Consider the following 16,295-nt stretch of genomic DNA (forward strand, 5'->3'; position numbering starts at 1 on the left):
TAGATTAATCCTTGAAAGAAACTAGTGACTTGCTGTTTTTGTAACGGCCTGCTATGTACTACCTACTAATGTAGTAGGTACTGCCTACTACATATTGCGTATGAATTTAGTCTGTAGTATGACTGTTCTGTTTGATTTGTGTTGCAGTATGCTGGGTCAGACATCACTGAATTTCCGGTTTCGGAATGCGGAAGTAAACAACGACCAAGCTGATAGAGAAACTGCTTCTTTAGCATCCACTTATGATTTAAAAAGTTAGGAAGTGGTTTATATGGAATTTAATAATTTTCACAGCACCTAAAAACTGAGTTCCCCCCATCAAAAAAAGAGAAGAGAAAAGAAAAAGCAGAACGAGTGCTGGGCATTGTGGGAAACAGTACAAAAGGCAGACTGGTCCGATGCACACTGAAATTTTCCCGAATCAGTAGACATCTGGGGAGTTTTGGCATACTGCAGATTTTGCTCTTGTCACATACTGCTTACTACATACTGAATTTTGGCCAAATCAGTATAGAAGGCGGTTTCGAAAAACAGCCAGAGGCTTTTTTTAGGTCATATGACTGACTTGGCACATCCTGCGATGTGACGATTACGCGTGCACATTTCACATCGCAATTGCATTGGTCAAATGATATATGATATAATTCAGCCCCAGCTCTAACTAGGGCTGGGCGATAAATAGATAACAATTATCTCAATATAATTTTTCTCAATGTAAATATTACAAATGTTTGATTAAAAAATTGGATATAAATAAACCTGTAATTACACCCCAACCACTGGAAAGGGCACTAATGCAATTGCCACCCGACATTAGACAGAATAAGAAAACAGCATTTAACAACCAATCATGTCACAGGATGAGAGGTAGGCGGGGCTGAAAGACGTTTGGAGCGGAATGTAAACACAACTGAAACAAGCGACAGCCAAACACAACTGAAACAAGCGACAGCCAAACTGAAGAAAACTGAAAACCTACCAGCTCAAAGTAGAGTTATAAGTCTAACACTGTGTTAACTCTGCGTTAACTATTAACTTAATACACTTCATTAAATATACTTTCAGGATGTGGGTAAAGGAAGAGCACGGAGACAACTTCTGCTGTGCATTTCAAACATCTTTAATGTCCACAGCAGCCGTAGTAGGGGAGTGCACAAGTCAACACAATACTAAATATACTAGTAACTAAAACTATGCAAAGGCTGCAGTGGCATAAATGGGTTATTACAGTGGCATGTGTCACAGTCTGTGTTATTTAGAGCTGTAACCCCGGCTGAACACGAAATTGCACTGAATGGTTATTTTATGTTCTTGCTGATGAGGAGAATCACTATAGACTCTTAATCACGTAGATTTGGGAACAATGGTTTTCTTTGTTGTTTTGCCTTCAACTGATGTTTCTCTTGTTGGAGTCAGGTCCTCGGAGATACAGCAACCTTCAAATACTACACTACAAACACACAATTAACTACTGTGTGCTGTCTGAAAATCATACTAAGTGGTCTCCTTGAGGCTGAAAACTCCCCTAACTGCTTGTTATAAATCATAATACAGCTGAAACGTTGGTTTATTGAGCCCTGTGGGGTATGTTGTACAAAAGTGCTTCATATTGCCCAGAGGGCCTCGAGGCTTTTTGTGGACCTTTCCTCCAATGATTTGTGCAAACAGTCTTTTAAGCTTCAAAACTATGTTGGATCACATCTATTCTTGTTTGGCATGAGATGCAACTTCAACTCTCTATTTTCTTTGGCTACTCAGTAAAGAAGTTCTGAGTTCTGGGGCCAATTTATCAAATGACAAACTTGTCACAGTTCTGCCTTTTCAGTGAGAAAAACTAAAATCCAGTTTTTATATTTTGTGATGGAAAAAAATCTTTTGACATAACTCAAAAAAATGTGCCCCTTCAGATATGATGGCAAAAGAAGTGGTGTCTTTCCTTCATTACTTTCCTGGACAAAATGTATTTGAATCAAGCAAACTACTGGCATGCTGTTTTAGCCAAGAAGGGCCTGTTTATCTTTTTCTAGAAGGTCTCAGTTTCACTGTAAATGGTACAAAATGTAGAGGCTACACTAGGACTTAATAAAGCTGTATGAACCTTTTAAACCAGATTGTCTTTAAATTGCAAATAATGGATTGAAAACTTTGCGATAATTACAATATCAAGATACAAATTTGTTAATAAAGATAAGATGTTGGTAAAATCAGTTTGCAAAATGACAGGAAAAACTTTTAAACTGTTTTTTTTTTTTTTTTTCTTTTATGTTGAGGTCTGAATAGAGCTGGTCAATATGAACATTTTTATCATGATAACATCTTTTTTAATATCAGTCGATATCAATAAATACCATGACATATCAAATCATTATTTCATTTAATTTTGAAGGCACATTTTTGCCCCTGAGTGAAAGTTGACAGTTTGTTAGTTTGTGTCTGGATTTAGTTTTCTGATAAGCTTCTTTAATCCCTCATTTTTGAGGGTGCTAACAGGAAGCAGGTCTTTTGTGTAAGATGAGATTTTTGTGACATTTTAATTTGCTTCGCTGTCGCTCCTTTCAGCTGCGTTTACATTCCGCTCCAAACATCTTTAAGCCTGCCTACCTCTCACCCTGCGACATGATTGACTGTTCAATTCTGTCTTCTTGTTATGTCTAATTGGGGTGTAATTGCAGGTTTAAATATATCCAATTTGTATTGAACATTTGTCATATTTATATTGAGAAAAATTATATCACCATAATAATCGTTGTTGATTTGTCGCCCAGCCCTAGGTCTGAAAAAACTTTTATTTTGTTCACCAGACAGTCAGGTAAAATCTGAATGCTATTTGGCTTTCATGACACAGTGTCATGTGAAGTTATTGCTCAAGCTGAACTATGTCAAAAATATTTTCACTTCAGGATTAACAGTATACCATCTCTGAACATCAGACATTTATGTTTTTTGATTTAGAAAAAAATATTTTAAATGAGCTGCGGTCAGAATAACTTTGAAAGAAAATCTCCTGACTTTCCACACATGGTGTGACATAATCGTGGCAAAATTTATCCAAAGCCAGTATCCAAGCAAGTAGTATTGAGGGAAAGACTTGTAAAAACAGATCTGTTTGATGTCTACTTGATTTCAGTCCTTTTCTTGCTGGGAGACCTTCTGTCTCACTCCATGATCAAAGGGGACGTTTTTTTCCGTTTCCTCAAAGGGCAAAAAAAAAAATCAAAGTGAGGTACAATCACATAAAAGACTACACAGAGATCATCATATTCAATTCTCTTTTCTGGTTTACCCATGAGGACACTCCACTGGGTAGTGTAACTGAGGAGCATGTGAAATAGTGATGAGAGGGCGCCTGTAGCCAGGACTTCAAATGAGGAGGTTGTTTATGGGGTTTAGGTTATGTCACTTCTGAGGGGAGAAGTCAAAGGAGGAACTTCAGAGCTGTAACGGCCAAATTCCACCTGATCTGATAGGTTTCTGTTCTAGTCAATGTGTTAACTCTCACTGGAGGTTCAGATCCCTCCGGATCAGATACGCAAGACCTCTATTTCTGCTGGATGCCGGAGCACGAAGCATCAATCTGCACAGAGCAGATCGAGTGGGACAGGAAGTCAAGCACTAATTATCATTAAAACATCAACACAATTGTCAGAATAAAACACTGTGTTATCACCAGATCATATTTCACTTAACTAAAACAACAAACTGTCATGATGAGCAGAGCCAGGACTTGACTCGACAGGTCAGAGGTTTTCAGAGGACGATAAAGACAACATGGATGAGGAGAGGATAACCATTGATTCAGTAATTACAGCGGGAAAACTTCAGTCACATGACTCCAGCTGTCCTGCTGGCGGTCCTGCTTCGTGCTGCGATCTGCAGCCGGTTGGTTGTTGACGGACAAGTGAGCAAGCAGTCGGACCGCAGAGGATCAGAGACGGAAAGGACATGGATCTGGTGGAAGTCCCATGTAATACTTTCAGCATCAGGGATGTGCACGTTTAGTAGTTATTAGGCTTATCAGTGAGGTTGACGCCACGTTTTTTAGCCAACTTGTTGGATAAACAAATGATCAGGGATGTCCCAATCTCAACTATTGGATCAAAACTTGATCTGGGATCACCAATTTGAGTTGATCGTCCCACCAGATCACTTTGTCAGCTGTCAAAAACAAAGCACATTTGCGACAGAACGTCCATAGTGTGGAAATATTTGAACTAGAGACTGAAAACAGTCCAACTTGCAGTATTCGCAATACATTCAGGGGGCGATGGCAGTAGAGCTGCATTCAATACTACTGAAACAGACCTGGAGAGTTGCCATACGCTGCTGTTAAGCACTTGTTGCTGTTGTTGTTGTTATCTGGCTGGCTGTGCATGAATTGATTGTTCATTTATTTGGTTGATCCAAGACTAAAGTATTGACTCTTTTGCTCAAAATTTATCACTGATATTTTCTAGTTTTGGATATTTGATTATGTATATCCTGATAACCTATATCAACTTCTTACATGTTTGAGAAAGAGGTGGAACTGTAGATCTGAAACTTGTCCGTTTTTTCCTCCTGCTGTGCATCTTCAAAAGTGTTGCATACTTATTTGCAAGTGCTGACGAGTATATTTGCTAATTGAAAACAACAAACACTGAAGGGGGCCAGCTGTAATTAAATATTACTTTTTTAATATTTTGCTGATCTAACATTCCCTTTGTCTGTAGGCTTTTCTGGTAACCACCATCATACCATCTACTTGAAACTTCCTCTGTGTCATGAAGTATGTTCTTTTCCTCTTTCATGTGAAATCTATAACGGACACATCTATGCAGCCTCATACATTATTGAGACGCCCCCCTCTTGCCGAGATGAGAGCCAGCATCTGGAGAGCCTGAACAACAAGTTTCTGCATGATCTGCTGTCATTTTCTCTCTCATGTAATTTTTTCCCAGAAAATCTGAGGACAGCAGAGAGCCGTGTGGATTCATGTTTGTTTTGAAAGCAGCAACAAGATCGGGTGGTTTGTGGAGCTCAAAAACTCCCTTTTCATGCCAATTCACTTGGCAACAGCTGGAAAGCACCAACAGCAGGCTTCTTCTCCAGCAGCTCTGATCTGAACACACAGACACGATTCCTGCAGAATGTGCAGCAATGTGGGAGAAACAGGCACAGAAGTAGATCAATAGTAACATGTAAAATATTGATTCACATCTGTCACAAGGATTAGTCACTCATGTCTGCCTGTCGGTGGTTTTTCACAAGCGCTAGTGATTCTATAATTGATGATTCAGGTGCTGCATTCAAAAAAACAGGCTGACAGACGGCACAAAGACCATGGACTACATCATGTAACTGTCCTCACAAAGTCATACATAGGAAACATAGATGGGTTAAAGGGATAGTCCAGTTTTTTAAAGTGAGATTGTATGAGGTACTTGTCAATAGTAAGTGTATTACGAGCAGAGTCAGCTCAGTGCCTTTATTGAGATACCAGGCAGAGAGAGGTAACGTTTACTTCACAGTTTAGCTAATTGTAAGAATCTCTGAGTAAGTTCTTAACAATCCCTAATCCGGTGATAGTTTTAGTCAAACACTTTTTTTTGTTTCTATTTTATATCACATGAAAAAAACATCTGGTCTTATATTTCGTTCAGCTATCAAGGAGGTGCTTTAAGTTTAAAGCATGTTTCGATGTGAATCAGCAGACTGAAGGTGTTGCGCACAGCGGAGACGCTCAGTTGGGGGCTGCGGCTGAGTGACAGGTCTCCACGAGCGCTTTTTTTCTCCGCTGCCGAACTGATTATGACCTTGTTGCGCTCTTGGCTGACACCTGACCGCGTTCACATGCTTATTTTTCTCAATAAGAACGAGTAGACAGAAAACTGGACACTGAGTCTGAAATGTGTTTCTGTTCAGTTCCCTTGTTGAAGTCTGAGCCTTCTCTTTTATGACTGTGGGTCTGTGGAGATTATGAACCTGCTCAACATGTTGATATTCAGCATGTTTAACATTTTGAACACCTCAATACAATCCGTAGCTATTCAGTGCTGTCAGTTATATACATTGTGTCGTGAAGGAACATTTGATTCAGGGGAAAAAACGCATTTGGTATTGTTTTTGACATGGAAAACAGTTTTTAAAAATGAATAATCGATAATTGATTGTTAACATTTCCATGGATAGACCACGGAAAATGCTTGAAATTTACATCCCTAGACCGGATTTTTCTGGCTCAAATTGGGGCACTTCCATGTGCACACACACTAGCATACTTATCTCAACTTAACACTTGTTACAAAGAACATATTTCCAAAAGTTTGATAATTGTTATAATGGAGAAAAGGCTCCTTACATTTAAACTAGTTTTTTATACTAGATGATAATTATTAAATACAAAATAAAGCTAGTATTTTGATTTACAGTTAAAGGGGGGGCAGGTGGTGGGGTAAAGACAGAGAGGGACGGAGGGGGTGACCATGATGGACAGTTCTTGTAGAACTTAATTTGAACTTAAGTGCAGATGTGTGTATTACATTTTAATTTTCAGGTGTAATTGTTTATCTGGGGCCCTACCAATAATTGTGACACACTCCTTGAGGGAAACGTTTTGTTGTTTTTCCTTTGAGGCAGTTTTGACAGCATCTTCCCCTCCGGACTTGTTACAAAACAGTGCCGCAACTACATCTGCGAAATGCCGTAATTGCAGTTAAAAATGACAAATTCACCAAGTGTTGTCCTTGGAAACTGCTGTTCCTCATGAAAACACCGTCAAAACTGACAAGGGCCTGAGGCAGTATGCAAATGAGGCTGAGACAGCTGCCCCTGACTTTTATATGCAGGAAAAACCTTCACTAATGTTGGTATATTTTGAAATGTTTCAGCACTATTGCCTTGCCATCAGGATGTTTATTTGTTTTTACACTGTTTTATGACACAACACATATGTATCCCTCTACCTCCTGGATTTGTCGACCAATTCTCGCATTTTTTGACTAAAATAAAAAACACTTCTAAACTCTGAGACAACTTTCTACCTTTATAGAACTAGGAAAATGTAGTTAAGATAAAAGGGAAACCTTGTTTGAGGGAACCCTTTTCCAAGAAAGCCCACCATTACAAAGTTATTAAGAGAATCAAAGATTATGAACATAAAAATCTTTGGACAAGATCATAAGTTTGTGTTTTAGTACACACAAAAATGTGTAGACCATATGACAAGACCTTCAGCTATGAAAATACAGCCTGGAGTTCTTCAAAATCATGACTCAGAGACTGATACTGGGAACATGTATCATCTGCAGAAAGCTGCACTTAAACTGTAAGCGTGTACTTTCTCATGTATTTCATCAAAGCTTAATTATTTTAAGAGTGACATGGTTAAAGCTCTTGTTTTGGCACTTTCTCTTTGATGTCACTATTGAATAACGGCAGGCAGTACAGGAAAGAAAAGACGGAGGGATACATGATGCAATGGAGATAGGCTTTGTTGAAACAAGACTAAGTTTTACAGCCATGCTGAGGTCTGTCAGAAACCGGTCAATGTAGTCACTGAAGTACACCAGCATGCTAACATGCACACATTTCCAGTGCTAGTATGCAGCTGTTCAGCATTTAATTTGATGTATGTGATCAGCATGTATAAGAAATGTTTTGTTTTGTAAAAATCTTAAATTAGGTTTCAAATTGCCGAAGAGTCTTTACAAAAGCATCAGAAGAATATGAATGTTTACAATGACCAATTAACTATAAAGCTAGCTGTGGATGAGCTTAGCAGTCATTTAGTCTCACAAAGAAAAACTTTCATAGCATGTTTTTCTATCATGACAACAAGCGGGGGCTTAAACAATAGGCTGTGGACGTGGATACTCGAGAGGTCTGAGAGAAAACAAAAGGTGAATAAAACTCAGGAAATCCTTAAGAGGTCATCGAGAATGGCAGGAATTACCTGCTCGGACTATAACCTGGAAATGAGTTATTTGCACGCCTGGTGTCGGCGTGTTTAGATGAAAACTATTTTTAATCACAATGGGGAATGAGGTTTCTCATTTAAGTATGAGCCGTTTCTTAGCTGTGGTACGATGTATAGCCTAATTGAAATACCACCAGCATGAAGCAAGGAGTAAAATCTGAAGCTCTTACATTTTGGAACGTATGTTTTAAGGATGGGGTATGGGCCTTCCTTTAAAACTTCTGTTACAACAGCTTTTTAAGGGCATCTAGGAAGATTCAGCACAACCAGTTTATTTCAAGATGTGACCTTAAATATGTTTAAAACTTTCTGAGAGATTCTGCACGTTTAGGGTCATTTTTTCAGTGGAAGTGGAAATTAAAGTTGAAGATTTGAATTAAGTGATGGTCTTGCAATGCTCATTCAGTGTAAGGATAGAAACTGTCCTTTTAGTTACATTTTCGAATGGGTTTTACTGAGGGCATCTTTAACATCAGCCTTATTATAAGAGCAAGGTCTTTCAGTTTGATGCAAGCAGCAACCTCCGGTCTAAAAATATGATTCCAATGCAGTAGTGCTAAAAACTGTAGTTCATCGAGGATCCGCCTGAGGCTGGCTCTGGAAGCATGGAACATGTTTACAGCCTGGTACAAAAGAAACGAGTGTAGTGTGGATAGCTCATATCTCAATCGGCACACACTGTACGGGGGGGTGAAATTTTTCATTATTCATAAGATATTAAGATTACGTGTTTTCCATTATGAGAGGCACAGCTGACTTGATTGACAGGAACACTGTAGCTGTTGGCTAGGAGGCTCAAAGCCTGCCTCTTTACGTCACAATCGCTTGACAGCAGCAATATGGCTGCCGCCGATGATTGGCCTCAAAACAGAGCTTCAGAAACAGATTGGTGACGTCATGGATACTACGACCATATTTATTCAGTCTATGGTTTGATGTTAAGAAATCCAGGCTTACTAGGGCAGTGTTGAGTTGCCGTTGTAAAAAAAATCTAAATGTTGTGAACTTCCTGTGTAATAATCTTGGTAAAGAGTAGTCATGTCTCGATAACTTTTCCTTCAGCTTCTTGACGTACTCTCTTCTTCTCTTTCACATTCTTCTGAGTAAACTGTAAGGAGAGTCGGTCAGTCAGTTGACCTCTTTTTAACCTTTCCAGGCGCAGCAGTACTCGAATGAGATGTTATGGTATTTTTGAAAATGTCGACCATGTCATTTAAAGAGCAGTCATGCAGTCATAGTGATGTGATTCAAATGGTCTCATAGTTTCAGATTGTTGCGATCTCAAATCTCTCAAGCCAAGCACTTACTTTATTGAGATAAGGTGGTATCGAAACCGCAGTGGTGACCAGTGTTCTACCAGACTGTTAATGTAGATCGTTACACCACCAACGAGTGGCTTCATTAACATGGTGAACCAATCAAATATTTCTGGTGCATTTATAAGCTACATAGTTTAGAGGCATAAATCTACAGTTGGTCATCCAGGGTTAATCAATGATATCCATCAATTCAAAGTGAGATCAGCTCTGGAAACCCCTGCTTAAAGAGTGGAGGGTATCAGGGCTATCATGTTGAGCACTGATTAACTAGCTTTTATCACACAAGTGAGGTTTTTCAATGATTTAAGTTCACCAGGAGTGACATCGTCATACACAGTGAGAAAAAAAAGACGGCAATTTGTTTTTGCTAAATGATTCAGTAGATCTGAGATGTACTGATTCTGTGATTTCAAAGGAGTCAGGTTGTGGCTGAACACTGACAGATTTTATTTTATTTATTATAATTATTAAGTTATCATTTTGGGGCTATTGGACCTTTATTAATAGAGGATAAGACAGTGGATAATGTAGGAGACTGGGAGAGAGTGGGAGAATGACATGTGGGAAAGAGGCTGCAGGCTGGATTCGAACCCGGGCCGCCCGCTAGACTGACAGATTTTTATTAAATTATTACTTTTATTGGTGAAATAACATGAATAACCAGTGACATTGAAGACAAATAATAATACAAATATAGGACACAACAAGACAGTAATGGCAATAAATATATGAACCTAAAAACTAACCTTAAAAAATTCAAAATAAAAATAAAAATTTAATTAAAAATAAGTACTTAGTGTAGAAGTACTTTTAAGACATAAATAAATGAATTATCTTAAGCCAGGGTGCAAACACAGGCCAAACAGTAACGCACATGACAGAAATATATTTATTGTCATGTGATATGAACAGCAATAAAAATATGAATGTTTTAGGGAGATAGAGGATAAAAATAATGACATAGATAAACTATTCCTGAAATAAAATTATAATGACAATAAAGATAAAATGAATAAATAAGTATAGAAGCATTTTAAGGAAATATAATAGTAGCTACTTTGACCAATTTAACATTCATACAATTTTAAATACCGTTTGCACTTCACCAAAGTATCTCCAGAGATCTCAGTGTGCCGTTATTTCAGAAACACATCTTATTTATATTGCCAATCTGCAACAACAGCTCTACTTTCACACCTTTGTACTCTTATAAGGAACCATCAACAGCCCACGATTGGTGTCTCAGTGCCTGATTTTATGTTGTATTTACATTGGATCCAGAAACACACAACAGACGCTTGACATTCAGACACTCAGACACAAACACACTCTGAGCACTGTTCCACCCTGCCTGCTCTGGCAGTTCAAAGTGATCCTGTCTCGCCTCTGTAACACCTCTGTTACTAACTCAAATGCAGACACAGTGGCGGGACGACTCGGCCTCCATGACGTTGATATTGAAGTAGAGAAGTTACAGGGACGTGAATACCCCACCTTGAACTAACAATGTAAAAAGTGCTTGAGAAGGGTTGTCAGATCTTCCCTACACTTCATCATCGTTGTGGCTATAATTCCCATCACAATCCATAACAAAGATTAATTTGTATTATTGTAGTATTTTTCACACTGCCAGATTAATGTTAATCCTTAACTGCTTTCTTTTCTGACTCTTGGCTGTGTTTTTGCCTTCAAGCTATATTCCCATTTGTGTCATTACCGTAAGGATGCCCTCTTGTTCAAACTTGTATTTGCTGAGATTGCTAATCCATCCCAGTTTGTGTAATGTCTGCTTTTCAGTGGAAGTTACATAATGCAACACTGTGGAGACTTGTCAAATTACCAAGCATTACCAAGGAACAATTACACAAGTCTGACAACAATCGCAGACATGATGCTCACTGTGAAGGAGACAGAACAACTTTTGGAACTGACTCCTCTTCTATCAACCCCCTCCTTCTCCTCCTCCTCCTCCTCCTTCTCTTCCTCTCTGTTTCCCATGTGCAGGCGGACTGGTGAGGCTGCTCAGAGCACGAGAAGCAGGAGAAGGCTGCGATTTCAGAGAGCGGATCAGAGCTAGAGAGAGGGAGAGAGGGAGAGTGTGTCTTGCTGAACATCCCTCAGGATGAAGAAAAGCAGCAGCGCTCAGGGGGTTACACCAGGCGATGTAAGTACACTATTGATTCCTTTCAACCTTCCATCTGTGCAGCAACAAATCCATCCATGCATTCATTACACGGCCACTCTTGGTCTCTCTTGGAATCCTGCACCTCTCCTCCAAAGTTTACAGCTTCATCTTGCAGTTTTCTCAGTGTCTCTAAATTTTGTTGCGTTTGTCTTTCCTCTGTGTCCGGACAAACACATAACAAGCTCTCATGGGAGCAAGGTGCAGAACTGCACGTCTGTGTGGTGGTCAGTGACTCATGAACAGATGACTGTACTGTACACAACAGACCGCTTTCCGGCAGGACACACCGCAGAGAGCAAGATGGTGTGTGTGTGTGTGAGTGTGTTTTAGTGGTGGAGCAGAGGAGGAAGGACATTGTGTTGTGTGTGTGAGAGATAAAGAATTGAAGACTGATGCAGAGTTTGGAGGACGGAGGCAGAGCAGAGCAGGAAGAGGAGGAAAGGTGTGAAAGGCACTTCCCAGCAGGAGACATTCAGGGCACTGACTGAATGGAAACACGGATGAGAGGAAGAAGAGCACAGACCTGACAGAGAGCCCCATCTGTTTCTCCTCCACGCCACCATGTTTATGACTGGATGGGCAGGACGGATCATTTACCCTGACTTTGTCCAACAGGAGCGTAGAGGCCGAGCTACATCCTGGATGAGGGAAAGTTTTTTTCTCTGTTAACATCTCATCCCCTGAACATTCAGAATTGGCTTTAGAGTAGTGCAGAAATACTTTGAAGCTTATTGGTGTTCAGTCTTTACTTCTTACAGATGAAACACACACCATAACCCAGCTTAATGGCCTTTTTTTGTCAGGAATTATTAATGATCATTTTAACTATAATGTCAGCAGTGATTTTGGGAATATCTGACGCATTTTTCAAAAGGTCGACATCTCATTTAGGAATAAAAACACAGATTAATAGCTTCTGAAATTCTTATTTCACTCTACAGGCAGGAATGTTAGCGACGGCCTTTTTAATATTTAAAATGTTTTGTCTTTCTGCTCTACTAATGTAAGTCCATTTGAGCAAATAGACCTGTCTTCATATTTGACAGCTAAATCCAATCAGAGTATGATCCTCCTAAACTTTGTCTTTGAAAGCCTCTGTGAGGAGTTTTTCACCATTAATGAAATTTATTCGAAGGCCTCTTCATAACCTACGAGAGAGCAAACGAGACCATCAGAGAGTGAAGAGTGAGACGAGTGGATATTTTTATTAAGATATTTTATAGACCCTTCAGCCCTGCGGCAGGGAAGGTGTCAGATGAGGCAACGAACAGCACGATGCCAAAGCAGCCTTTTTATAGAGTATCCCACGACAGATGTTCAGTGTGAGCTGCAGATTAGACATTGAAAATATAGAAGGAAGAGATTATTTGTTAAAAAAAAAAAAAAAACACATTACGTACACATGCACCGGAAAAGATCACAAAGAAGATAAGCTGTACCTGTTTGTTCAGAGTGGTGGCCAAAATTGACACAGACTGAATCGCTTATGAAGGAATATGGTCAAAACAAGTGTTTAAAAATGAAAGCTGGGCTGAAGGTAATAATAATAATTATAATACTTTATAGCACTTTTCAATACAGGTAACAAAGTGCTTCACATTGGGCAATAAAAACAAGAAGAAGTGCAAAGCAAAATGGAGCGATGGAAAAAAAAAAAAAAAAAGCATGCAAGCTTATAAAACAGAGTTAGAATTAAATTAAATCACACAATGAAAGCTTTTCTGTAAAAATGTGTCTTGAGTAATGACAAGGGACAAGGTAACCCCAGCTATGTTTGCAGCACCTAAAGCTTTGACTGAAGTTTCATGTTAAAACTGAAGGCCTTCCAAAGCATTTAGTGTTTTTTGCACTCTGAATCACATTTTCTGTTCAACCTTACAGAGAGCTCATTCCCCTCTCAGAAACGGCGTGAACAATGGCCCCTGCAGAATCATCCAAGGACTTGTTTTCTTCAACGCACGGCAGAAGTGCTGCACATTTGATCCACGTCATAGATAGTGAAACTGCTGTCAGCAGCTTCTGTGGCCCTCCGTCATTCCTTTACTCTTTCACAAAGCTTGTTAATAGCTTTGCATTCCTGCGATGTGTCCTTGACTTATCTCGGAGTTGTTCGCACACTTTATTCAGCTTGCTCACAATAAATGTAGATATTCAACTTCTTCATATTGCAATAAATTGAATGCGAAGCTACTGCAGGCTGTTGCTATACTCCATAACTTAACACCCCCAGTTCACCACATCCAACCTTTCATTAAGATTCTATAGCTTCTTAATAATTTAAGCTTCTTTTTTTCTTTCTCTCTTGGATTCAATAATTCAGGCACTATACCAGCCTTATTAGAGCTTCACTCCTTAAGCCGTCTCATTTAAATCACCTTCTTCAAAAGAGGCTTCATAGAAAAAAATCCCAGAGAAAGAACACCTTTTGTCTTCACCCAGGAAACCTACTGTCTGTTTTCCTCTAGAGCTATATTACCTTCAAGTCAGACCCATTGTTTTGACTTTCATTTTCCTTCCTGTCCTTTATGACTCTGTTCAGGCGCAGATGATTAAAACAGGTTTCTGTGTGTAAAGTATAAACATCCTGATCCTGTTGTTGGATCACACACTGGAGTACATTCAGTAAAAGTAAGAGTCGTTTCCTTGTCCAATTTGGACGTCAGACATGGGATCAATGGGTAACTAGATTTATTGCCCAGATTTCAGATATTCAATCAATACACAACTGATAAACAATTTGGGGCGTGAAAAAGCAGTGAAACGATGGCATATTGACAATAGACTATTTAGATCCCTGCTTGTAACATTTGTCCTGGAGAGTGATCGTGTGAGTGGAAACAGTCACAGTCGTTGGAACAGAGTTGTGATTTCACGGATTTAATTTTCACCCCTTTTTCCCTGGGACGGGTTGAATGTGTCTTAAAGAGACAGGCACCATAAATCAGACAAATTGCATTTCCTAGAAGGAGCAGAGGAGTCAGCAGAGCTGTGTTTACAGATGAGCGAAGGGGAGGACAGATTCACAACATCACTCTGTTGTAATCTCTCCTCTGTTCCTCTTATCTTCCCCTCTTTCAATAAGAAACTCCTCTATGTGTCTAATTCCTCTGCTCTAAAACCAGCTTTCTTAGTTCAGGTCTTTGCTTTGCTGGTTAATTGTCCTCTCTCTGCTGTCACTGTTTGTCTCTTTGACTGAAGAGAGGAGATGGGATGACTTTTCCTTTCTGTCATTCTGTCTCCTTTGCTGTTAATCCGTAGATGCTTTTTCCACAACCTGTGACACCGCTCTGTATCGCTTCAATCATTCCTTTTGATTTGAGTGTGGGTAGATTTGAAGTTGTACTTTTTTTGCAGAAGTAAATAAGAAAATAGAAGCTGAGCAGATGGCAGTGTGAATGAAAATCTTGTAGACCCAGTTTTTTGTGAATTTCTACACTGGTCTTTTTGACTTTACACCAATTTTAGGTTGTAATTTTTATTTTTCAATTTTTTTATTACTTTATTGCAAAGAAAACAATTTCAACTTTCCAGATCACTGTAAGTACATCGCATTTTTTTCATATTGTTACATACATTAAATGAAAAATTACATAATAATAAAAATAATAAATAAATAAATAAATAACCCAGACTCAAAACAACCCAAAAAAAAATAAGGATGTAATTTTTTAATCAATAATTCTCATTTTTAGCATCTCTAAAGAAACATTTTGCTGCTTCTTTTTATTCCAGCATTGTATGATGATTTGTTGATCTTAATTACACAAAACAAGACATTTAGGCTCTAGAAAATAGAAATGTCACTTTAATTTTCCTAAACAATAAATTAAAGCTCCTATGAGGACTTTTTTTATTTGTGTTGATTTTGGTGTCCCCTGTGAACAAGCTGGAAAGTCTTATAGCTTTGCTGACTTGGTCCTGTACATGTGTAAGTTATGCTCTTTAACAGAAGTTCTCATCCTGCTTCCATCAAACAGCTTTGAGAATCTTTTCCATGGAGAATGTGAAAGAAAGGCTGACAGTGAATCACGTCGTTTGACACCCTGTGAAGGCAGCAGTTTCAGGCATTTTAAAATACCTCTGTAGAAATAATCTATTTACTCCTTATAGTCTTTTTTTGCTTTTACAGCTCACTCAGTGGCATCAAATAATGTTAAACCAGCTACATAACTAGTTAAAATCTCCTCACAGGAGCTTTAAGAATAAGTCAGATTATTTTTGAATGTTTTATTTATAATTCTGAATATTCCTTGGACTAGCTTTGGTAGGTGTTACATATCAGTATTGATGAATGTATCACTCAGTTAGTGCCAAGAGAGTTCAGCACAGGAATTAAATACAAAGTTTGACCTTCTTAATCCACTAGAGGGTGCTGATGAGTCGTTATTTAAACCATCAAATGTCTCTCCTCTATTAGACAAATCTTAAGGGAAACAAATCGACATCAATAGAACAAATATTTTAAACACCTCCTGATGTCCCAAAAGTCTTTTTTTTTTTTTTTTACTGCCCAAAGATGTTTTGTGTTTGTTTAAAAAGAAGGAAGCAAACAGAATAATTGTCTAGTTTAAGAGATGATTGAATTTTGAATTCTGTTTTTTTTCTTCAAATGTCTTCAAATATCACTCACACTGACAATCTGCTAACAAAATGGTTACTGGTTGTTTTTAATGATCCACAACTCTTTGATAAAACAGCAGATCATTGCATCTCTATTGCAAGTGAGCTCCTTCTTTAAGCTGAAAAACAGGACTTTTCTCAAGCACCAAGTAACTGCACTGAGTTGGAGTAGAAGTAGTATAGTCTTTGTGTCATCAGTTTGTGGTGAATTTCAGCC

General features: G+C 38.6%; 1 protein-coding gene across 3 annotated transcripts in view; it reads left to right on the forward strand.

Annotated features, from left to right (window-relative positions):
- Positions 1-16,295, forward strand: part of LOC117826614 (cAMP-specific 3',5'-cyclic phosphodiesterase 4B-like) — a 74,797-nt gene that overhangs the window by 17,419 nt on the left and 41,083 nt on the right. For all 3 annotated transcript variants that reach the window (XM_034702797.1, XM_034702796.1, XM_034702798.1), the window contains one exon: positions 11,278-11,437. In XM_034702797.1, the coding sequence (XP_034558688.1) occupies positions 11,396-11,437 (42 nt within the window). In that variant the 5' untranslated portion in view covers positions 11,278-11,395. The remainder of the gene's footprint in view (positions 1-11,277; positions 11,438-16,295) is intronic.

This window comes from Notolabrus celidotus, chromosome 15 (genome assembly GCF_009762535.1).
Source record: "Notolabrus celidotus isolate fNotCel1 chromosome 15, fNotCel1.pri, whole genome shotgun sequence".
In the NCBI taxonomy this organism is placed as follows: domain Eukaryota; kingdom Metazoa; phylum Chordata; class Actinopteri; order Labriformes; family Labridae; genus Notolabrus; species Notolabrus celidotus.